The following is a 25,932-nucleotide window of genomic DNA, read 5'->3' as shown; positions in this document are numbered from 1 at the left end:
ATGGTAGTGCTAGTGCCTAATCCTAAATATACGATGTTCAGATGGGCTCGCTACCCCAAAATTACAGCCTTTTTCTATAGTCGACACCTTTTGCTTAATGGGTGTGATATGCGTTGCGATATCAATTGAAAACAAGTTGTAATTCAATACTGTATTCTGAATATTGAATTTAGCTTTTTCTTTTCTTTTGTTTTGGTATTAGTTGCTGAGATCTAGAACAGTGTCGAAACTCTGAATCTCTCACTTAGTCTCGATGTCATCACACACTGTGACCTTGAGTATACCATAAAAGTAATAAGTAAGCACCGTAGGTTGGTCGTACATACATAAACAATTACTGCTACTGCAGTAGCGGTATGACACACCCCCCTCGGTAAAGGAAATAAATTATACAACATAAGTAGGCTAATTTATTTAAAAAGAGTTCAATGTACTCAGTTCCCAAGAAAGTTGCTGGGTTAATTGACGGTTTAGTTTATAGAGTTTTCAGTTTTCTTCCAGCTCTATTTCACAACTCGGGTTCCATTCCACTCCGTCATCTTGTGTAGCATACCCAAATTTTCGCATGAATAAGTGTCGTTCGAGCCGTCTTATTTTCGATTCCACCGGTCTATCGCTTCGTTCCTTGAAGTCTCTTAGTTGATTTCGACATTCCTGAACTGCTGCTTTCAGGAGTGCTCCCCCTGTCAGATTCTCTGATATCTCATTAATTGAGTGCTTTATCGGGTCACCAAAGCGTTTCGGTTCCTTGTTTTTCGTTTGCCTGGAACTTCGTCTGATACCCGACACTTCGGTATTCGACTCGTCCGAGAATCCTTGTGGTGGCTCGAATGTCGTATCATTCTCCGAAATTTGTTGTGGGTTTTCTCTAATTTCGTCTGCAACTCGCTGAACTCCTCATTTTAATAATTGATCTGCATATTTTTCCCACTCGGACGGTGCTAAATTTCGATTGTAGAATGTGTCGATTATGTCCTCTGGAGGTGTCTGGGAGTCAATACATTTGAATTTCGACCTCTGTTTTGATTTAGGTGTAGAGCTTGTCTGAGTTTTATGATCTAATTTTCCCGACTTTGAAGTAGCTTGCTCCTGCTCCGGATCGGCTGCCGTCGCAGTTTGGCTTGTCCCCTGTTGCTGCTTGTTTTGGTTTTTCTTTTCTTTCACTTTCTTCTCCGTCTTCTTTTTATCGCTTTCCTCTGTAGTTGAGCTTGGACCCGCCAGATTTGGTTTTGCCCTCTTAATTGCCAAGTTCAGGCCTCCCCCTGCTTCCGTGTCTTTTGAAGTCACTACTGTTTGGCTCTTTTGGAAACGATCTATGGGATTTGTCGCATCTGCGATCTCCATGTCTCGTTGCAGTTCTTCATCGGACCCTAACTCCTCCAGTAACTCGGGGGAACTGATCCTTAGAAACTTTTTCGTAGTTTCCGCCGATGGACTTTTACTCGCACTCCGCTGATTTTCCTGTGTCAGCACTGTTTTCGATTTTGCAATATCTGACTTCCGATAGATAGAGCCTGTAGACGTCTTGATCGTTGAGTCTGTTTTTGAAGCAATTTTCCCCTTTAATTGTTTTGTGAGTGCTTGTCCACTTTTTCTTAGCGGGTCCTTTCTAAGTATTGTCTTAGGCGGGGATTTACATTGATCTTCCACTTTGTCTTCAATAAATCCTTTCTCCAATGAGTATATCATCTCCTTTCGTAGGTCAAGATTTAGTAGTCCAGTCTCGTCCACTAGTCGTCTAAATCGTTTTTAGCCGCATCCCTTCTTTCGTTGTTCCAGCGGGCGTTTGCCTCCAACAGCTCCTTTAGGGCTTAAGTCTTCTCTTTATCCCTGTCCGATGTTAGTTGCTGCTTGTGCAGTGGGCTTGTATCCCTGCTGAGTTATCCTTTGCGTACTATTTTGAGGTTCTCTCTTGATTGGTCAATTCTGCGTGTCAATTGGGAAGCCGTCAGTGCTGAGCGTTCCAAGTGTTGTTTGTCTGAATAGTCAGAATTGTTTAAAAACCTTTCCCTCACAATTTTAGATTCCGTTTTCGGTAGTCTGCCAAAATGCGCTTGAAATGGGGATACTTGAATGGTTTTCTGCTTGTTCCACCGCAAATCTCTCCTTATAATACTAAGACCTAATTTGATCGATTTATTATTTTCTTCGAGCAACATCACCCCAGTCTTCTTTTTATAGTTTGGATTGTACGTTCTACCAAACCACAGCCTCGGTGGTCCCCCACCGGACTGAACTTTTGCTCGATATTGAGTTCCGAACAAAAAATTTTCAGCGTTTTCCCTTTAAAGCCTGAAAATTGATCCGAGCGAATTGATTCGGGAATCCCATGTGTGTCGATATACGATCTCAAGAATTTTACTGTACACTTCCCACTTGTAGATTTCGTAACCTTCACCGATGGAAATTTTGAAAATCGATCTATAGCTACTAAGAGGTAGATTTTTTTCCTTTTTGATTTTCTATGGGCCCCGCGTAATCTAATTGTACTTCCTGTCCCGGCTGCGTGAGCAGTGGCAGTGGTTTTGACGCGTTTTTCGAAATAAGATAATTTACATTCTTACCGTATCTGGTACAGCTACGGCACTCCTTGGCTAGATTAACAATGCTCCTAGCATAGCTTCTTGGCCTGGATGCCCTCGATGTATTCGTTTGAGAACAGCTTGTCTTAAATGGAGCGGGACCGCTAGCCAGTTATTCGCCAAAATGCAGTCGTCCTGCACTGCCATCTGTGACCACAGCGGATTCGTATAAGGTCCCATTAGTTCGAAGCCTTGTTTGTCCCCTCTTTCTATCACTCGTCTACGGCGGTCCATTCATGTGTCTTCGGTGGTTAATTCGGACAACAGACTTTTGTCAAACAATTTTGCCAAATTGTCCAGAGTCTCCTCTTGCTGTTGCTTCGGCAGTTTTAATTTTCCCAACGTCTTCGGCGGTTCAATTGCACACACTTCTTCTTCACTCTCAGCCTCTTCTGTGGTCGTCAGGTCCATTTCTATGACCTGCATCTCGCTTAATTTTCTTTCCGCCGATGCGGTTGGTTTGTGTATTGCTGAACTTTGTCCATATTCTGAGCTGCCCCTGACCTCCTCCGTGTGTGCCACCAATTCTCTATTGGGTCCTCGTATGTTTTCTTCTCCGCCAATTAGTTGCCAGAATGAAAGAAGTCTTTGATCTGCTTCTCGTTGTTGATCTGGTTCGAGCTGCCATTTCACTCGTGATGCCTGTCTAGTTTCACTGTCGGAGCTATCCCTATTTTTACGGCCTCCTCTTATGATTTTTCTTGTTCGCTGAACTGTCTCTGTGATTTCCTTCTCTTCTGAAAGTTCGTTTGCATTTGTCATTGAGCGGTTCCACTTTGGGTCAAGTAGGCTCTCTTCTCGTTCGTCGTTACGCCATTCCTGTGACGAATCCGACCACCAATCGTAGGATCTGTTTCTTGACATCTCGTTCCTTGAGTCTGTTTTTTTTCTTCTGAATTTCTACGCTGATTTTTCTACGATTTTCGATTTATTTGAGAATGACTGTTTATTGAGTTGAGTTGACAAAAAAGTGATCGGTGTATGTTGAACTGCTGTGTTGAGCTGTTTTTGCAGTCGTGGAAACTGTTTTCTCTCGTTCCAGTCGAGCTTTTTTCGTTTTTGACCCATTTGGTTGCTATAGCAACCATTACTTGATGACTGTTTCTTTGCATTCCTTCTAGAACATTCTAGAACGTTTTCGTTCCGGTCGAGCGACCCAGTTTCTTTGAGCCTACTGTTCATGCAGTCTAATGCTTCATGAAAGGAGTTTATTGTCGCCACTACAAACTTTTCGTCTAATTCTGATTCGGGCCAGGGATCATTGTAGGGATCACGCGATAAATATTCAACTTTACCCATGTCCCTCCCCGGAATGTGAACTATTTTAAACTGATATGGCAATAACCGGTCAACCCACCGGGTCAAACGGGATTGATAGGTCTTATTTGACTTGTTACCATCTAACGCTTATGTAAGCGCCTTATGATCTGTTGCGATGATAAATGGTTTTGCCAAAAGGTAGTGTTTGTATCTGTCTACTGCCCAAATAACTGCCAATAACTCCAGTTCATTTGTTGATTTTTTTTTTTTAGACATTCAGATATCGGGATGCGAATGAAATTGGAACCCACAGGCCTTCATCATCGTGCTGTTCCAATGTAGCCCCTAGCCCCTCATGGCTCGCATTACATTCAACTCGTGTTTCTCGGGTAGCATCGTAATAATATACTTTTGTTATATTTGTCACAGCTTCTTTTATAGTATTAAATACTACCGTGTGTTCATACCCCCACTCAAACGTTTTGACCGGGAGTTTCATGTTTCTTAGTTTTTTCTTTTGATTTTCTTCTTTAAGAAGTGGTCTCAATTTCTTATTCAGGCTTGCTGCGTTAGGTATAAATTTAGCTAATGATTTATACTTCCCAGAAATGACCTTAACTGCTTAAGCAATTTCGGCGGGTTCAGATTTACAATTGCTTCCGTTTTAGTGATTTTAGGTCTAACCCCTACTTCTGAGAGGTGATGACCTAACCAATTCACTTCTTGTTTGAAAAATTCACACTTTGATAATTTCAATGCCAAATTTTCCGCATCCAATTTCTTTAGTACTGCTTCCACCAGATTTCCATGTTCAATTTCATTTCCTTTTGACACAATAAGTATGTCATCCAGAAAACAGAATGTGTTTTTAGCGTGATTGATAATCCTATCCATATCCTTTTGAAATTCAGCTGGCATATCCGCTAAACCATAGAACCCTGTCAGAAATCTGTATGTTCCGGTTGCTTTCCCACCGACAATGTTAAATTTGCATTGTTTAGCTGTATCGGCAGCCAATTTTAATTGACTGTACGCATATTTCAAATCTAACACCGTGAAATATAGAGTACCATTTTTGTTTTTGGCAACAATTTGGCTCACATCATCGATGAATTCATCTACATTCGGCATTTGATATTTGTTTTTGAACAATTGTCTTTTAATTGGTTACGCGTCCATGGCCAATTTTATTGAGTCGTCTTTTTTTACTGTTATCACAATCGGAGCGATAAAGCAATCACTTGTACATTTGTCGAGTTTTGTTATATGACCTTCTGTCCACAATTTATCGATTTCTTTTTCAACTTTATCTTGTATGTGAATTGGGATTCTTCTCCCCTTTTCTTGAATTGGACATAGTGGATAGTTAAATTTTGAATTTACATTGTGATTTTTTGAAATTCCTTGTCTATCAAATAAGTTTTTAAATTTAGTGAAAAATTTTTCTTTCCAACCTTCTGACTGCTCGCACATGAGCACGTCAAACCTGGTGAGTTCCTTTGGCGCTGGTTTTTGTGTAGTAACTATTCCCACTTGTCTTTGCAGGTCTAGTCCCATGATGCATCTGGTTTTACGTTCTGATACCAGAAAGGTAGCGCCTTTTACCTCCCAGCCTGCCGACCGAAGATTAGTCTTAAGGGCTCCCAGTATACTGATCGGTTGTTTGTTGTAATCAACGAATTTTGTTTGTAAGTTCAGTTTTCCTGACGGAATGAATCTCACTTTGCTTGATTTATCCATAATTTCCATCGGCGTCGCCCAATTGAGAAATGAAACTGGACTTCCCGTGTCCACTGTTAGTTGTATTATTTGGTTGTCAATTCGTACCATGGCCTTTATTGACTTTACTCGTTTCAATGTTGGATCTCAATCAAATCTATTTTCTGAACTCGTATCGTTTCAGCATTTGAATTGTTCCTCATGTCATTAATTCGATCTTTCACATTTTTCGAAACTCTCTCGTTTTCCGGTTGATAGGTTTGTATCGACATAACTTCAAACTCACTACATGACTCAACACTTTCACTTATCTGATCGCATTCCTCTACAGATCCTTCCGAGTCTTCCGCAACTTCGCTTACTTGTTGAGATCTGCACATTTTTGCAAAGTGATTGGGTTTGCCACAGTTCTTACAAGTTTTTCCCATCGCTGCACAATTTTTTAGATGTCCTTGGTCGAATGTCCTTCCACATCTGTTAAATGGTTTTGTTTTCATGTTGTGATTTTTGTCATTATTTTGCTTTTTGTTCGATTCCTCTCTGTTTTGATTTTTTGTTGTCCCTAACAAATTTCGAACTGCCATTACAGGTTCTTGTTTTAATCTCACACCCGAGGTGTGATTGTTACTTGATCCTCCTGTAGCCGCCGCATTTGTCTTTTGGAACGCCATTGTGGTTAACTTGCTATTTTCGAACTTTATCGCCCTTTTCGGAACCTCTTCCGGGTCTAACGTCTCGAATGTCAGCGTGTCCTGCAACGTCATATTCTTCATTTTTGAAATAAATAGATCACGGACTATTTCATTTTCCAATGTTCCCAGTTCTGATCGGGCTGCTTGCGCAGTTAGCGCTGCGTGAAATGATTCCAGAGATTCTCCAGCTTCTTGCATTCTCGTAAATAGCTTGTATCTTTCATACGTTACACATTTCACCTTTTGAAACGAAACTTCTGCCAGTTCTGTAATTTCCCTGAACGTCATTTTCGATATTTCAGCATGTGGGTTCTTCTGTATGAATCGTTTTTTCCTTCTGTACCCAAAGACAAAAATAATCTGGACACCAACTTCTTTTGTACTTCGTTGTAGAAAACCTTGTGTCCGACTCGTGGGCCCCTTGTCCTTCTTTCTTCATTCTCCACAATACTCTATCCGTTGCTAGTTTGTCTCTAAGGGTCCTCGCATTCCTTGCATCTTCATTCTCTCCTTCTCAGGGTGTTTCTGGTCGAGGTGGTGGATCCTCTAGTATGTCTTTTGGTTCTTTCAAAATAATCTCTGGGTTCACATTTTCTTTAACCGTAACCGCCATAAGAAATTGTTCGAACCAGATTTTGAACTGCCATGGAGGATCTAGATTCGCTGACGCCCAAAATACCCGGATTCCCATATCCGTTCTGTTATCTTGAGCTGCGAATCCTGCCGACTGCGCCATGTGATATGCGTTGCGATATCAATTGAAAATAAGTTGTAATTCAATACTGTATTCTGAATATTGAATTTAGCTTTTTCTTTTCTTTTGTTTTGGTATTAGTTGCTGAGATCTAGAACAGTGTCGAAACTCTGAATCTATCACTTAGTCTCAATGTCATCACACACTGTGACCTTGAGTATACCATAAATTTAATAAGTAAGCACCGTAGGTTGGTCGTACATACATAAACAATTACTGCTACTGCAGTAGCGGTATGACAATGGGGAATCTTTTCTCTCTCTTGCTTCATCAATTTGTATTCATACAAAAACACGGACAATTGAGTGACTTTGCCGCGCACAAACGGAGGTTAGAAGATAAAACCTATAATTATTCGAAATTTTTACCAGAGGCGAATTCTTTTCATTCTTCTGTCTCATCACTTGTTCTAGATACAAAACACAGAAAATCAAAAGTACATTATGCTAAAAAAAACGATGTTGAAAACACGAAAATCAGATGCAAAAACAGGTAGCATTAAAAAAAACGCTTAACCAATGATGGAACAGCCGTTTCCCATTGAAACATCAACATCAGATAACTAATCTTGGTAATGCGATTCGGTGGCATTATGAACCAGCTGAAAACACGTACTTGTTATATAATATTTATGTAACAGTTACAAAGTTCGTGCAAATTGCATTCATAGGATGTAACTTTTCGACTGGCTTTTTTAATCGGCGCATTTTTAGGTTGGCTCATACTTCGGCTGGTGTATTTACTATCATGCGATTCATCCATAATTGCAACAAGTTCAAGTTGAAGTAACTAAATTAAGCCTTCAAAGCGACAAAAAAAACATGTTATTTGAACTGTACGCCAACAATAAGCTTTCTTTCTTTGTTACCTTGCTGTTTGACATCTACTCTTTTATCAGTCTCGAAAACAGGAGCGGAGGAGGTTGAAGTTTTCTTCGGGGGTCTGACTTTCTTCTTGCCAACATCCCCGTCCCCACCTTTGACCCCTCCCCGTACCCCTCCCCCGGAGATGGTCGATCGAGTCTCATTCTCATCTGTATTTAATGTCGAAAATGTAAATAATAGTTAAGATAGACCAATTGTTTCAATCAAACGCTCATTGGCGAAAAAAGATGCTATTTGTTTCACACTCAGACAAGGGCAGATCTAGGATTTTCTACAAAAATTTCGTAAATTTCTTCGACTTTTTTCTTTTAGGTTGACCAAATTGATTTTCTGAGTTGTTACTAACCACTAAATAAAAGACCTCGTTTAGACCAAAACAAATTTTCTGCGTAACAAGCAAAATTTTTAAAAAATTGTGCCAAAAAACGTTGTTAGGCAGAATCTCTGAGTATCAATTGGACAATAGCAAGATTTGCACTCTTAAAACACTACGAAATTTCAAATACTGGTTATCGCATTGATTGTCTACCAAAGTTGCAAGGCCACCTGCATTGTTTTACATTGTACTATAGAGAATTGCCAAAGTGCGGAAGTTGAAACATGCAAAATTAACTGAAAAAAAAAACGAATGACTAAATTCCATATAACAGCCAACTTTTTAAACAGAGCTTACGTGTTACGGTTGCCTTAAAATACGGCAAAGTTCTCATTTTTATTAATAAATATTAAATTATAATCCATTCATTTTGCAGCTGTATACGCCACGAAAAAAAAACCAAAAAGTCCATTTAACTAGTGTCGCAAAAGCAGTTTTTCATTATGAGCTGAACAGTTCTTATGTTGGTCCGTTCCCTTTTGGTTAAATGGCGGACCTCGTTAACTTTACCCCCCCCCCCCCCCCCCCCGTGCCTAGCTAGTGGGGGGGCGGGGGGATGGGTTAGTTAAAGAGTTCTTATATGGCCTCACCAAGTACACCACTGGTCGACACTTTGTCTAATTGGGGTATGAATGCAGAAGATGACGTGCTGGACTTCTTGCGGGAGGGGGATTCGCTGGTGGGTGTGGACTTGTAGGCACTGCTGCTCGATTTGGTCGATATCACAATCGAGTTGTGGTCCACACGTCTGTAAAAAAAAAAACCAACGAAATTTCATTTTTCTTGGATCAAATAATTATACCTTCATCAATGGTTTTATTGAAGGGTGACTCTCAGGTTTGAGATCCGCGTTTTATGTCCAAGCTTTCCAAACCAAGTTTGGCAGCTCCAGATTTCGCGACCAGAAACTGGAATTTCCAGAATTTCTCTCTTAAATTTTGATTTTTCAGTCTTATGCAAACAGGGCGGAGATGGCGCGACCAGACCTATATGTTGAGCTTTGCTTTTTATGTTAAGAATTTTGTCATTAAGAGAATCTGTCGCAAATTTAGCGACAAGTGTTGGCACTGCGCTACCAGTGCGGTTTTGCGACTAATATTATGTGTCAAAACTTTCCTGGCCTTGTGAAGTGTCCTTAATTTGTATTATTGTTCCGACTTTCGAAGAAAATGGAATATTTATGCTCGGTGTGGTTTTTTTATTCAATCAATTTTCACCGATCGAAATAATAGTTTTCAACAGAAATTTTTTTATACCCCATTGAAGATATTGACTCCCTGAGTTCAAATGTAAAAAGATATTTCACCTCCGATTACTTTTTGTTATATTCTGGGGGTTTGAAAATTGCCAAAATGGCCATGTTTTGGACTAAATTATGCTCTCTTTGAAGAATTTATTCATAATGCTGGGAGCGTAACGCGAATTTTTTATGCGTGGCGAATTATCCCTCACTACAAACTCGTTCCAAATTGAATTGGAGCTAGCTAATTGTTCGTATTATTTTCGTACGACTCGAAACTTTACACTGATGTTGGCCAAAATTTACAGCTTTTCAATACTTTTTTCCTAAAAACTATTTGATATGAATTAAGGGACAGTCGGAACATTCAGGGCTTAGCCTTAATTACGAGCTGTCTTGTTATCTTGCAGTACTGCTATGCTACCACACACAACAACCAACAAGTTGATGTAACTGCAGTGATGTCTTAAACAAATACCTGTCAAAAGCGATGTAGCTTTTGGACCACAATTGCTCATTTGTTAGTTATTGTTTTATAGTTCAGACCATTGATAAATCAATTTATCTTTCAACTCTGTTGTATCTCTGAGTGTAACTCTAAGTTTTAACAGAGAGGCGAAGCTGCGCTTTGCGAACACTTGCTAGAACACGATTAAAAACAGCTCAATCAAATCACATAAGAAAAAGTAGAAAAAGCCTCGAATTTGCAAAAACTCGAGGCTTAGCAAAAACTCAAATTAGCAAAAGTCTGCAAGTTTGAGTCTGACGCACTAACCATTCAGCCACGGATGCTTACAATCCCAGAAAACTAGCCACTAATAACGCAGCTAACAATGCTAAGAAACTGCCAATTCGATGCAGCAAAAGTAGCATCAAATTCAAAAAGATACAATTTTACATGTAGTAAATCGCAAATCATAAGCCACATTATGTATAAATTATGCAGTTGTAAAAACTGCGAGACATATTGAGCTAGAAAAATGCTGAAATCGAGATTTTAGTATTGTTTTGTTGTTTGAAACAAATAGCGATTTTATGTCAGACTCAAGATTTTATGTCTGACTTTTTCGGCTTAAAATCTGGTCGAGCTGATGAAAGTTGTGCTTGGAGTTCACAGAGAAGCTATTCAAAGTCTGAAAAAAATTCGGTTACCTCATTGCGGAGTCAACGGGCCACCGGTAGGAGCCGAGAGCTTTTTTTGGACTCTATAATTGAGATTAAAATATTGTAACAAAAGCACACTCAATGAGCTTTTCTTATATTTTTCATTTTCAATTATCTGTACGCATTTCATTAAAAAAAGGGTTGATTTATAAGAACTTTTCAAAATTTGCATCACCAAAAAAGTCTTCACAAACTTTTATGTCGCGATTCAATTAGTTAAAGAATTTCAAAACATGTTAAGAAGATCTAGAACACTTGATGAGTTTTGATAAAACTCGTTTCCCATGGCCGATTATTTCTACAAATGTTGTTTAAAATAATATTTTAATTTTTTTTCCAACAGTGGTAATTGCTCCTATATTCAACGACAGTAATGATATATTTTCGAAGACAGTAACGATATAAATGCTTGTTGGGGTATTTTTTCAGATCAATTCCAGCAATTGAAAGCAATTTTTAAAAATCGAGCTCTAATAAAAGAATGGAGATGTCAACATGTCAACGCCCTGAAAGTATGAGGGTTTTGGGCTAATTCGTAATAATAGTTCCCTATGGAAGACTAGGACTAGCTATGGGGCAATCGAAACATTCGGAGCCTACTTTCGATAACAAAGCATTCTTGTTTTTTTATCTGCTCTTTTATATTTCAAAAATCCAAAAGCAAAAAACTTTCATAGCATATACAATTTGAATGTAAAATTATTCGGCGACGAACTTGTATTGTTTGCAATTGTATGGATCGCCACGTAATCAAACAAAGTCCTCTAACAAATTGCACTAGTGTTAGAAATTGCTGAAAACATCCGAAAAAAAAACAACGAAAACTTTCGCTTCAGCCACAAATAATAAAGTTTTTTTTAATGAAAATAAAAGTAAAATTTCAACATTATAAAAATAGTTAAACTTCTAATTCAGACCAATTTTCATTCAATTTTCAAGAATAGTTTCCGGGAAAAAAATCATACGCTCTCAAACTAACTTTTTGAGCAGTTAGAGCTAAAAAGACTCAGAGCACATCATCAATAACTGAAGCTTGTTCGAAAAAACAACTTCCAATCATGACTGAAGAGAAAGTTTTTTTTTGTTTCACAGCCAGCATATAAGCAAACAAACTTTGTTTTATTTGAGCCGAAACAATTACGACAAATCACCGAAACAATTACGAGCAACTACAAAATATAGAAGAAACTGCATCACGAACAAACAAAAAATTTTGTCCAACTATTTCTCATATGTTTTTCACAGCAAACTCATTAAGAGTCAGTAACAGAGATACGTTCTCATAAAAACTTATAATTACATAGAGATTCAAAGTAGAATTTCCGATGCTGCATGCTGCTGGCCACGTTCCGTAGAGTTCTCAAAAACTTTGTCTGCTGTGAAACATTTGAATCAAGCGGTATTTGATCAATATACGAACTGCTCAAATAATTCTTGTAATTCACTCTTTTCAAAAATCATAAGTAGAGCAAACAATGCTGCTGATATCAAGGCGACTTTTAATTTATTTGGTGTAGTGTTCAAAAAATTGAAAAGTTTTCCACAAAAAAAAAGAAAAAATCAATATTTTTGCTGAAGAAAAAATTTACGCTATATAAAATTTATAGAAGACATTTTTATCGCACTTCAACGTAATAGACAAACCAATTAGCGAGCAGTATGTTGGAACCAGTTTTGATTCGGATTAATAGCAGGAGGTATATCGCGCGTTAGTTATCTTAAAATGGCATTTTGGAACCCACTTATTTTTGCCAAAGCTGATCTCAACTGAAATTTCCTTTTAACTTTGAGCTCGGTTCAGCAATAATTTCCAACTTATATTTCTTAATACGTCCAAAATGACAAACTACAAGTAGAAAATTTGTCTTGAGAAACACAAACACCGCGAGCATAAATACTCCGTCGTTTTCTTTGAAAATTGGAAGTAAAATACATGGGTTTAACTCTTACCCCGGGTTGACCAAAAATGCTAGTCATACAATTTTCATATATGGAAAAATGCTAATAAGTAAAAAAAATTGCATGAAAAGTCTATGACTAGTGTTTTTTCATATATGGAAAAAGTATGACTAGCATTTTTCCATAAACCAAAAATATTGATTTTTTACATTTTAATTTCTGAAAATTTTTTTGGTTGCGTTCGTAACCGAACACAACTGACATACAGTTTGGTTACCCAAACGAAGTAACCAAAGGTTTGGCCGTCTCGCATTGCAAATGAATTGAAAACAGCCTGAAATGTCAGAGTTTCAGAGAAAACAGCCTGAAATATCAGAGAAAACAGCCTGAAAGATAGTTTTGTCTAAAATTTGATTTTTTAAATTACCAGACATTGATCAAGGCATACAAAAACATGTCATACAAAAGAAAGAGAAGTTTTAAGCGTTTTTGAAAAAAGTTATGGAGAGAAAAGGAAAAAAAATCCAATTTTATTATATACAGGAATACGTTATACACATAAAAAGTTAAATTTTTCATGCAATTTTTTTTTCAAAAAACGTTTGTTTGAGTACGAAAATCAATTTGCGGTTAAAAAAAAACACAAAAAAAATTTGGAGGCAGTTTCAAAAATACTTTTGTCGAAAAATTTTTGTCGTCGCCATCAAAAAATGCTAGTCATACATTTTCCATATATGGAAATTGTATGATTCGCATTTTTTTGACAAAAAGTTTTTCTTTTTTTATTTAGTACGATACAGGAAACTTTATGCCAAAACAAGAGAAAAGTTTGTCGAAAATTCGACAAAACCATTCAAACAAAATGTATGAAATTGTATGAATAGCATTTTTGGTCTATAGAGGTCAACCCGGGACGCTGTTAAAAACGGTTCAGTGTTGTTGTTAACTACCGGATACAATCAGTGTACAATAACCTCATCAGAATATACCATCCAAAGGGCAAACTTTTATTGAGTTTCAAAATAGTCAACTGAATCTATGTAACAGCAACCTGTTACTATTTCCAGAAACGGGTTTTCAAAATGCCTAGCTCATAAAACAGCCGGATGAAGTTAACATCCTCACTCGGTAACTCCTTCGGTTTCAGAGTTTTCAGCCAATCAGAATAGAGTAATTTTCCTTGAGCGCTGAACAGTTTTAACATAAATATAAAAAAGTAGAAGATTTTACTTAGACGAATCAGGGAGAGGATTTTAACCTCCTGGTTCAATCAAGGGCCTTAAGAATACAAAAAAGCCCAAATTTTATTTTTCAAGGGCCTTATATTTAAGGTTCAATCAAGGGCCCTAAAATACAAAAAAAAACCCAAAACTTATAATTATTTGTTAAAAAGTCGAACAACTACCACAGTTTGTAGCTTCAAAAACCTGATCGAGATTAGATTTCACCATGTTTCGATGAAAATCCAAAAAAGGAAGGCCAAGAAAGAGCGTCAAACAGAGACAAAATTTTGAACCAACGATTTGAAGGGTCGTTTGGGCATAAGGGGGTTGTCCCTGAGGGGGGAGTCCTTGTGCACGAGATCTACATCTGGCATCCCTGTCTTCTGCAACACTCTTGCCCTCATTTGCTTCCTGGCCGCATCCATCTGAAAATATTTTTTTCCACCATTTTGGTTGTTTAATCATTTATTACTACAGAAAATCGGTCTTCAAAAATCAATCCTCTATAATTGTTCAAAGTCTTGTTTCTTGATCAATTTTTTTTAGTATTCGCTTCATCAGATAGCTATCAGTTTTCATGCGTGATGACACAACACAAGTTCTATGTCATTTCACTTACTTTTTCTCAAAAGATTAAAACGCATTGATTGAGTATTGAATATTAAACAATTCTTTTAGCTAGTTCAAGCGCGGTACAAAAAGCAATTTCATTGTTTCCGTGAATTGTTTTCACTTTGTCCAAAAAAAGTCAGTTCTTTTTAATTATTTTATGACTTATTTGAAATTCATCTCAATTTTTTGAAAGTTGAAAAATTTTTCATACCTGATCAGTGGCGGTCCATTCCGACTCGTGGTTTTGTGAGGAGGAGGGATTAAAATTGAGAGACCATCCTCCTCGACTGTTCTTCCCCCGGCCCCCCGCAGTCTCAATCAGCAACCCCCCGTCTCTAGTGGTGAACACTCTAGTCGATGATTTGCGCTGGGGTCGCTGAAACTCAATATAGTATTTCCTGTATCGAAGTGCTTTATGTTTCGACTTTCAAAGTCAGGCACAAAATCAATATTCAATACAAAATACAGGATTTTGGGTCGGACGCAAGCTCGAAGCATACCACAAACATCGTCAAAACTTATCTATCTTGGTTCTAGCAGATTTTTTTGGCCGAGAAAGTCGAAACATACCTGTTTTTAGTCGAGATGGTCAAGGAATACATAATTTCTATCGAGATGAGCGAACAATAAAATGAACACCCCCCACCGAGTCTTTTATTGACGAAAATAGTTTTTTCTTTATATCAAACATTTTTAGTAGAAAAATATTAAAATCTCGTTTGGCTTAAATCGATAATTGTTTCAATTTTGTTGCGATCTTGTGTTTTACTCTCTTAATTTGAACTCTAGTTACTAACTAGATACCTGTTAGTTGTGTCTTAACCGAAGTCCATTGGACTTTGGGCAACTTACTGATTCAAAAGTCGAGTTTAATTCAAACGCATTCAATTTTATTCTTTGATTTCTAGCTTAGTTAGCTTTAGTACACTAGTGGTGTTTGAACAGTTTTTATTATGGCGGAGTCAATTGATTCGAGTCTGTGGGCAATTCCCGTCTTTTGGCCCTGCTATACTGTAGAACCGCCCGCCCAATTTGGATTGATCAGTTCCGCTTGGCCATCATTACCAAGCGATTTTAGATATAGACAATTTTAAAGAGGCATTGGAGTCGGAGACAAAAAAAATCAGTTTTTAGGGCGCCCAAGATTCAGAAAAAGATTCAAAGAGGAAAACCAGGGAGGGCAGGAACAAACAAAAAACTAATGCAAGTTTATGAAAACGGGGGGACAGAAGAATTGCGGAGGAAAAACAAAAATCCTGTAGAATTCGTTGAACCAGCGAACATCACTTTTGAACGATAAAAAAAAATTTTGAGCCGAAAACAAAAGGACAGGAAGTCCAATGAACAATTTTGGGGAGCACTCTCGGAATTAGGTACAACTTGCGAAATAGGAATAAACACAGAACAAGAGTGGATAGATCTTCAACATGAGAGATGTATTCATCTTCAACAAGATGAACTGCAACCTCCAACGGAGACTCCTGTCAGAAACTTTAAATTCATTGAAAGCACTCAATCAGGACTTTTTTGACGAGAAGGGATATAATAATCGTCTTTAATTAAGCAGTTTGACGAGGGCTAACCAAAACAAAAACTGCAAGATGTTTAAAACTTTTAATTCTGTAGATAAATGAACGAAGCCTGAACAGAGAAAAACCAAACTCGTGTCTGAAATGTGGAAACTTTTTTACCGAAGAGCATTTAAACGTATGCCCGGCAAAGGAAATAACTTGTAATATACGTAAATACGAAGGACATTATGGAAGACTTTGTAAATGTAAGGCGAGAAAACCAGTTGTAAATATTGTAGACGAAATTGTGCAAAAAAAGATTTGTCAATATTCTCCAATAGAAACGCAATCAAGTCAAGAAGAAAAAATTTGTGGGGTCACAAATGCTTGGTCAGAAGAGGGAATTAGTGACCATGATGACTATTCTGTAGTGAACTTAAGAACAATCTACTACGACAACCGTTTAGAAACGAAGAAACTTGAAAAAATCGGTATACGCGACGACCCAATTGTAAATATGGATGATTCTGTGGATTTGGCCAAACCAGAATGTGCTCTACGAGCTAATACTCAGAGACCCACAGTTGAAAATTCTACCCTTAGACATGAAACTCAGGCATTATACTGCGGCATTATACTGCGGCTTTGCCAACAACACGGTAAATATAATCGGAAAGATCATAGTTAGAATGCAACCCAATGGCTGGATGTCAAACAATAACCCAATTTTTGATCACGCTCGGAATGAGAGAAACATCTTGGGTAAAAACAACTTGCCCGAGGCAACCTCTCCTTGCAGCTAACAACGTCTCCCAGCCGGATACCTGTAAGTCAAACGTTCACTTGAATACAAATTTTAACCTGCACAAGCAATTCAAAAGATTTCTTAGAAGAGTATGGAGAAAACCATTGGATGGAAAGATCACGCGTTTTCACACACCCTTTAAACCAACCCAAACCAAGGGTAGGAAAGTCCCATTGCATTTATAAGACAGCGTAAGTTTGAACTGAAAAGTATGGAGAACGAAGGGCACAACGTAAAATCAGACAAATGTGATGGAGATTGTTTTTATAAACTCGGTAGTGATTAAAAGAAAGAAAGATGATGACATAAAATTAACATTTGACTCTAAATTGTTAAGCGATCAGACGTTTAAAAATAAAAATCAGATTCCGAATATATAGGAACTCATCGTTGATGTCGCTTTACAACTCAACTCTCAAAAAAAGAATCAGGTGACGTGTTGTTTATTAGCTTGGACTTGACAAATGCCTGCAGCCAGTTAAAATTATGCAATAACAGGAACAAATATTGTAATTTTGGCGCAGTGCTTGTCAAAACTACTGGAATCTATCGTTTTTAACGGTAATGTATGGCTTGGGAGACATGCCAGTATCTTAATCGCTTCAAAAGGTTCATTGGAAAAGCATAAATTCATCCTGTGGAGAACTTTGAATATCTTAGAGAGCAAAAACTTGGCAGTAAAGTGGGAAAAATGTTCCTGTTTCCGAAAAAAATAGAACTTTCATCAAACTTTCTTAACTGACGAATCTTATTCCTCTTTTCTGATACCATCAATAGATTATTCCTTATAAAACGTAACCCGCGAAGAGAAGATAAATCCGAGTTATTCGTTTTTCAAGCATCAGTAAATTCTCTAAAATTACCAGTAATTTTAGACAAAAAAGATAGTAGTAAGGTTCGTAAACAATAATCTGTCACAAATTCACCGAAAAACTACTAATAAAATACAAGGGAGTGTTAAAGTTACCATGATCTACGATATTAATAAATTATAATTGCCCAAAAAAGTTATCATTTCTGATGACCATCGAGAAAAAAACAGTGGCAGAAGTCAAGAAAGCATTAGAAGGCGAAAAACAACTGCATGAATTCGGTGCATTCTTGAAGACTTTCCAACGGGACATCCACATGAAGGAAAAACTCCTCTTTAAAGACAACAAATTGATTGTCCCAGCTGCCCTCCAATCTCCGTCCATGACCTTCTTTCACGAAACACATCCAAAAGTTCGACATGAAGGAATTGGTAAAAATCATGTGGTGGCCAACACCTATACCGGCAAGTTTACCTTCACGGCACAAACTGCGCGCAATGTATGAAAACCGGTAAGAAGTTAAAAGTAATTTTGGGATCGAGTAATACGCAGAAACTAGCGGACTTGTAGAAGCCCAATGAAGAAATAAACCGGGATTTTGCCGATCCAGTGGATAAAAACTGGGGCAATTAAACATATTTATTATTTTGCATCGATAGATTCTCTAAATTTCTCTCGACGAGAAGAGTAAAATGTACGTCTACGTCCTCAACAATCATATTTTTGACTGACTGCTGCAAGGCAGATGGAATTTCGAAAACAATTAGAATAGACCATGGATCGTGTTTTCTTTCAAACGATCGTAAGTTTTCTACGAGAATAATAACTTTAACATAGTTGTATGTACAGTCGAGGATCATAGATTCACTGGAGTCGTAGAACGTCTAATTTACAGTGTAAAAGCGAATTCAACGCCCAAGTTGTTCAACGACCTCAAACCAACACTAATTTCTGCGATTGATAAAAACATCTGGAACCTTTGTTCAACAAAGCAACCCTCCATTGGACGTACAACCTTCTTAAAACACTTTGATAGATTTTCTGGAAAATTTTTTTTCAACCTCGATCAGTTTAGATAAAAAAGTCGATTATGTCAAAGAAAAGAGTCTAGGTTTGGGAATTGACGACACAGAAGATGGCTGTTCGGAAAATTTTGAACCTGACAACAAAGGTTACGAGAGCGACCCGACGGAAAAGTCGACGTAAATTGCACCTAAAGCCCCCTTGTCAAACCCCTCGCCCATGGAGGTAACTATTTTTAAAAAATCAATAGTAGAAAAGAAGGCCAAACCTATTTTAAACTTGGTGCGAAAGCTAATTCCGATACTAAACATACTGTAACTCGATAGTGGTCATATCTTCAGGAAATCAGACCTAGCCTTCAAGAAAAATTATCCAATAGCTGAAATTAATTTACCAGCAAAGCGAATACCATAGTTAATACTGATGGGTTAGCAGGAAATAGAAAGATAAATCTCCTTACAAGAGACTGGTTTCGAATACAGCTGGACATCCTCATCTGGACGAGCATTGGGTTCAACTCCTTCGAAAAGGCTAAAAATGGATGTAACCAACCCTAAAAGATTTTATTATGCTACTTCAGAGTCGGCGTCGTGTTTAGATTTAGAACACTGGGACATCTTAGACGATTTGTGAAAATTCAATTTCTGTAAAGAGTTTGCCCAGTAAATCCGATGAAATAGCTAGGGCTACCTCGTCTTGCAGCAATTTAAGACCATGAAGAAACCCAGGGACTCCCAAGTTTTATGGAGAAAGAAGATTTATCGGACAAGTGTCTCCATTGGCAGCGGTGAAAACTGCGGAGGAATCAGAAGAAGAGTCGCTAACTTCCTTCGTTATCTCGCACAGGTACTGAGCGGTAAATACAACCGAGTAGCCTTCAGCTTTTTTGGCACCAATGGTATAGTTCCAATCGAAACCAACTTTGGTCGCTGAAACTACGCAATGCTCTCACTCAACCGCATTATCATTGGACCAGAAACTAGTGGTCTTAGAATCCCCTACCTTTGAAGCTGAGATCGAAGACAAGGGCCAGAATATCAATTTTTCTTCCATAATTGACACGGAAACTAGAATCGAGGCGAACATTTTTCATAAGAACTTAAATACCATCGAATAAAACTTTTCAAACTTAAAATTAGTCTATTTTATCATTTATTTGTAGTATACCATTGGCCCTATCCTCAACCCCATGTGCTTCAATTTAGGAACTATATTTTGTTTCAGATCCCGTCGGGCATAGTAGCGGTGTTTATTTCCTTTTCTAAAAAAAACTAAACATTTTCATTTGCAACCTTTATCTCGTGGGTTTATAATCTATATGTCCCCAATTGTACATTTAAAATTCTGAAGTTTGTTATCTCTGTGTCGATCTGTAATGAATTGTATGTAATCTGTAAATTGTGATACCATACTCATCTCCATTTACACTTGTATATTCTCTTGTAATTGAATGGTCTTACTGTAATTTAGATACTTTTTGTTTGGAGTCCCGTGGGGTGAAAAAAGACTGGAGTATGTTTGTGATTTGGCTACTTTTTCATATTCTCAGATATAAACTTTTCCTGCATTAGGGAATGTTGTGATCTTGTGTTTTGTTCTCTTAGTTTGACCTCTAGTTACTAATTAGGTACCTGTTAGTTGCTTCTTAACCAAAGTCCAAAAGTTTCGCGCCGCTTGATGATCTATTTAGACAAGTCAGTTTTAAATAAAACACATTCAATTTTGTTCTTTTAGTTTCAATATAGCTAACTTTAGTATACTAGTGGTATTTAAACACTTCTTGTTGAGTTCATTTGTTAATTTCAGAAATGAAGAGTTCAAAAGAACAATTTGAGTAGCTTCAGATTTTTCAAAAATGATTTAGATCACCCAATTCCCTCCCCCCCCCCCCCAGAAGAAACTCCATTTGCATCCTCTACCCCGCTATTTAGCTTAGACTAAAACTACTCAGCGCTGTCTGGAAAATGATATTTGATTCTGATTTACTCTAAACTTTGAATCCAGCTCACATCTTCTCCGAAACCTTTTAAAGAAGGCCGTTATTTTGGACGACAGTTAGTATGAGTCGAAGATAACGAACCCGGTTCCTCCTCCGGTTGTTATTGCTTGACGAGTCTGGTTTCTTCTCTTCATTATCTGTTTTGTTCTCGTCTATTGGCTGAAGCTCAGTCACAGACCGACTGAAAACAGCCTCACGCAACTTCTTCCACATGACAAAACTCACCTAACCGAAAAATTTTTAAGGAAAACAAACACCAAAGAATTTAGTTAGCGATAAACAAATAAACGCAGAAGGGAGTGAAAATAATACTAGTTGAGACTTAAATGCCATATAAAATTGATTCAGTAATCTATCAGTCAAAATATCTGAATAATTTTTTTAAACTAAACTGTTTTTTGAGAATTTTGAGAATCGAGAATTTTGTTTGAGAAAAAATAAATGATGTAAGTTTTTTTGTTATTTAGTGAAATTTGGTATGAGGCGTACACAAAACACATCCACAGAGAATCGAGAATTTTGTTTGAGAAAAAATAATTGACGTAAGTTATGGTCAAGTAATTTATATAGTTAAATAGTTAAACAGTTGAACAATTTGATACCACGTTGTTTTTGTTATGTATCAGAAATATGGTATTATATGTACACAAAATGTACATGTTCTTCTATTTGAAAAAAAGTACTTTGGTTCTGACTTTTTAATAGTCTTTTGAGAGCTGTCACTTGAACTGTACTCGCTAATTTTTCTCGTGGTTTGAGCATCATTTTGCTAATTTATAATTTTAAATTCATTGACAAAAAGGGCAAGTGATCAAAGTTTGACTTGTGACATTTTTATCATAGGTGTCAATTAATTTGTGACGTAAAACTTGCTGCAATCAGAACTGAGCTCTTAATTAATTCGCTTTCTGAGTTATATAATCCATACTTCAAGGCTGTACCCATTTTGATTTTATTTGGCGACCTCCACTTTGGCTGGTTAACCCATGAATTTTTATAAAGCGCCTTTTAGCGCCAATATACACTTATTTGGATGGAACAGCCCGCGCCGAAAAAAAACAATTTTCTATCAAAATTATCCAAAATATGCAAAAAAGGTTTTTTTTGGCCTCATTTTACAACTCTTTGCCTGCGGCGCAAAATATTTGTCGAAACATTGTCTTTAAAGTGATTTTGGAGAGCTTGAAAGAGCAATTTGATTGACATAAAAAATTCTACTCTACGAGAAAGTCCTAGATCGGCTACTGCATCAAGATTTATTTAATTAAATATTTAAATTATCTATCATGATATATCTTAAAAAGTCATATATTACAACTCTAAAGCGCCAAGCAGGCATCATTGCATTTCGATTGGAAGCAATCAATACAAAAAAGACACGAAAACCAGTTGCTTATTATAAAACATATCGAGAATAAGTAAAAATTGAGAAAAATTGATATTAGACTAAGGAAGAAAAGTAGTGAGGCAGTATTTCGAATAGTATCCCGGGTTGACCTCCATGCAAGAAAAATGCCTATCATATAAATTTATATACGGAGTCTATAAAAAATGCTTATCAAACAATTACCAATGAAGGAAACTCTATAATAAGCGTTTTTTTTTCTCAGAAATTATCTTAATTTGGTTCGAAATTTGTGTCAGTTTTTTTGCTTGAGAGTAACTTTGGCATCAAGAAAATTCGTACAAAAAAGTGTTTATCATAATTTTTTATACATGATTTTGTATGATATGCATTATTTACGTAGAAAAAAATATTGAGGTAAAATGTTTTCTTTCTTTTTGTCTGCAAACTCGCTGCTGTGCTCAAAACAACACTTAACATAACATTTGATGATTTGAGTCTATAACAAAGTCCAGGCTGATATTTTCATACAACCAATTCAAAAATTTTAAGCAAGTATTTTTATATGCTAAAAAGAACCTCCATCTGTCAAAAAGTCGAAACTTTTTTTTCAACCACTGAATTTTTCGATCACTGAAGTAGAAGCTTTCTAGCTGTATGCAAAAGTTACGTTTATTGCATTTGATTGCGCGTAAAACGTAAATATTAATTCACGAGGCTAATGTCGCCAAAAGCAGCTTATCTGCGTGATCCATTTACACTCTGGTTTTTATAAAAATAGAAATCTCTTAGATGGTGTATATTTGGACAAAATACAAAATTTCAGAAGAAAAACCTGAAAAAGTTATACTAAGAAAAACTGTAAAAAAATAATGTAAAACATGCTTATCAAACAATTTCATTGCATGGAAAAAGATCATAGTATAAAAATTTGGATATGCTATTTTCATAATTGTATGACCAGTGTTTTTTTCTCAGAATAAAACTGTACGATAAGTATTTCATGTCAAACCGGGATAGTGATACATAGAAACGGTGCATCGAATGGTTAACTAACTTATGAGAAAGTAGGCCTTTAGACTTATTTCACTTTTGTAGCGAGAGTAGCCACCTTTGCTTTCGACAGAGTTCATCACAAAAATTGTAGTCGGCTGCTGTACAAGTAGCACAGAAAGGTCCAATCACATTTGAATTTATAAGGAAACCTGAATTGAAAACAAAAGTGAAAAAGTGCCACCTGGGTTTTACTGTCTAAATAGTAGAATGAGCCAACCTGCTGTAAAAGACCCTGAAAATTTTTCAGCTATATTTTGTAATGAGAAAAGTTCATGAGCTGGCGTTTTTAAAGTTGGCTCCGATATCAACAATCAAGGTAAAAAAGAAGAACTTTTAATCAAGAGTTTGGAGTTCTTGTTGCTCTTTGAAAAATTAAACATTTCAAACTTGACCCTAAAAACTTAAAATTTGTACAACTGTTTAAAAGACGTACTTGCTTTTTTCAAAAAATTCTCATGATTTTTTTCCTATTTTTATTTCAGATTTGAATATCAATTTGTAAAAAAATTTCAAAAATTGATCCCTTTCTAAAAGCACAAAAAGGGCTGTTTTGAATCATATATATAATCAACGTTAATAGCAAAAAGCACCAATTTTATCCATTCAAACTTCAAATTTCGTGAAATTCAGCTGAAAATAATCTTTATTACTTCATATGACACTCACTCTGGTTGGATCAACTAAATTTAACTCTTTGCATGTTTTTTCTCATTCTTTGCCTGCGGCGCAAAATATTTGTCGAAACATTGTCTTTAAAGTGATTTTGGAGAGCTTGAAAGAGCAATTTGATTGACATAAAAAATTCTACTCTACGAGAAAGTCCTAGATCGGCTACTGCATCAAGATTTATTTAATTAAATATTTAAATTATCTATCATGATATATCTTAAAAAGTCATATATTACAACTCTAAAGCGCCAAGCAGGCATCATTGCATTTCGATTGGAAGCAATCAATACAAAAAAGACACGAAAACCAGTTGCTTATTATAAAACATATCGAGAATAAGTAAAAATTGAGAAAAATTGATATTAGACTAAGGAAGAAAAGTAGTGAGGCAGTATTTCGAATAGTATCCCGGGTTGACCTCCATGCAAGAAAAATGCCTATCATATAAATTTATATACGGAGTCTATAAAAAATGCTTATCAAACAATTACCAATGAAGGAAACTCTATAATAAGCGTTTTTTTTTCTCAGAAATTATCTTAATTTGGTTCGAAATTTGTGTCAGTTTTTTTGCTTGAGAGTAACTTTGGCATCAAGAAAATTCGTACAAAAAAGTGTTTATCATAATTTTTTATACATGATTTTGTATGATATGCATTATTTACGTAGAAAAAAATATTGAGGTAAAATGTTTTCTTTCTTTTTGTCTGCAAACTCGCTGCTGTGCTCAAAACAACACTTAACATAACATTTGATGATTTGAGTCTATAACAAAGTCCAGGCTGATATTTTCATACAACCAATTCAAAAATTTTAAGCAAGTATTTTTATATGCTAAAAAGAACCTCCATCTGTCAAAAAGTCGAAACTTTTTTTTCAACCACTGAATTTTTCGATCACTGAAGTAGAAGCTTTCTAGCTGTATGCAAAAGTTACGTTTATTGCATTTGATTGCGCGTAAAACGTAAATATTAATTCACGAGGCTAATGTCGCCAAAAGCAGCTTATCTGCGTGATCCATTTACACTCTGGTTTTTATAAAAATAGAAATCTCTTAGATGGTGTATATTTGGACAAAATACAAAATTTCAGAAGAAAAACCTGAAAAAGTTATACTAAGAAAAACTGTAAAAAAATAATGTAAAACATGCTTATCAAACAATTTCATTGCATGGAAAAAGATCATAGTATAAAAATTTGGATATGCTATTTTCATAATTGTATGACCAGTGTTTTTTTCTCAGAATAAAACTGTACGATAAGTATTTCATGTCAAACCGGGATAGTGATACATAGAAACGGTGCATCGAATGGTTAACTAACTTATGAGAAAGTAGGCCTTTAGACTTATTTCACTTTTGTAGCGAGAGTAGCCACCTTTGCTTTCGACAGAGTTCATCACAAAAATTGTAGTCGGCTGCTGTACAAGTAGCACAGAAAGGTCCAATCACATTTGAATTTATAAGGAAACCTGAATTGAAAACAAAAGTGAAAAAGTGCCACCTGGGTTTTACTGTCTAAATAGTAGAATGAGCCAACCTGCTGTAAAAGACCCTGAAAATTTTTCAGCTATATTTTGTAATGAGAAAAGTTCATGAGCTGGCGTTTTTAAAGTTGGCTCCGATATCAACAATCAAGGTAAAAAAGAAGAACTTTTAATCAAGAGTTTGGAGTTCTTGTTGCTCTTTGAAAAATTAAACATTTCAAACTTGACCCTAAAAACTTAAAATTTGTACAACTGTTTAAAAGACGTACTTGCTTTTTTCAAAAAATTCTCATGATTTTTTTCCTATTTTTATTTCAGATTTGAATATCAATTTGTAAAAAAATTTCAAAAATTGATCCCTTTCTAAAAGCACAAAAAGGGCTGTTTTGAATCATATATATAATCAACGTTAATAGCAAAAAGCACCAATTTTATCCATTCAAACTTCAAATTTCGTGAAATTCAGCTGAAAATAATCTTTATTACTTCATATGACACTCACTCTGGTTGGATCAACTAAATTTAACTCTTTGCATGTTTTTTCTCATTCTTTCCTTAAATTAAACAAGCAGAGTAAAAACACCAAAGTGCAATCACAGTTGCTTCAACTGAAAATTCGAGTAGCTCATCAACTTAGACAAACTCGACAAATTGACCACGCAGAAGTTGTTGAATTGGCGTTTTTCAGTTCCCAGTATTTAACAAAAAACTGATCTCCGCTGAACTGTATTTGGATTTTTAGAGCAGAAAGTAAATATTTTTCAAATGGCACGTAAACAGAATAGCTTGTGTTTGTGCTGGACTTTAAACCTTTACCGTTA

The 25,932-nt window shown here is 36.3% G+C and overlaps 1 protein-coding gene across 1 annotated transcript in view; it reads right to left on the bottom strand.

Moving 5' to 3' along the window:
- LOC134851228 (uncharacterized) overlaps positions 1–21,189 on the bottom strand; it is a 43,008-nt gene extending 21,819 nt beyond the window's left edge. Inside the window, exons 1-5 of the mRNA XM_063867218.1 lie at positions 20,637–21,189; positions 14,617–14,781; positions 14,091–14,218; positions 8,858–9,015; positions 7,876–8,040 (exon numbers count right to left, since the gene is read on the bottom strand). Coding sequence (XP_063723288.1) covers positions 7,876–8,040; positions 8,858–9,015; positions 14,091–14,218; positions 14,617–14,781; positions 20,637–20,768 — 748 coding nt within the window. The 5' untranslated portion in view covers positions 20,769–21,189. The remainder of the gene's footprint in view (positions 1–7,875; positions 8,041–8,857; positions 9,016–14,090; positions 14,219–14,616; positions 14,782–20,636) is intronic.
- Between the last annotated feature and the right edge of the window lie 4,743 nt (positions 21,190–25,932).

This window comes from Symsagittifera roscoffensis, chromosome 7 (genome assembly GCF_963678635.1).
Source record: "Symsagittifera roscoffensis chromosome 7, txSymRosc1.1, whole genome shotgun sequence".
Taxonomy (NCBI): domain Eukaryota; kingdom Metazoa; phylum Xenacoelomorpha; order Acoela; family Convolutidae; genus Symsagittifera; species Symsagittifera roscoffensis.
The sequence above is the reverse complement of the archived record's forward strand: the minus strand, read 5'-3'. Positions and strand labels throughout refer to the sequence as shown.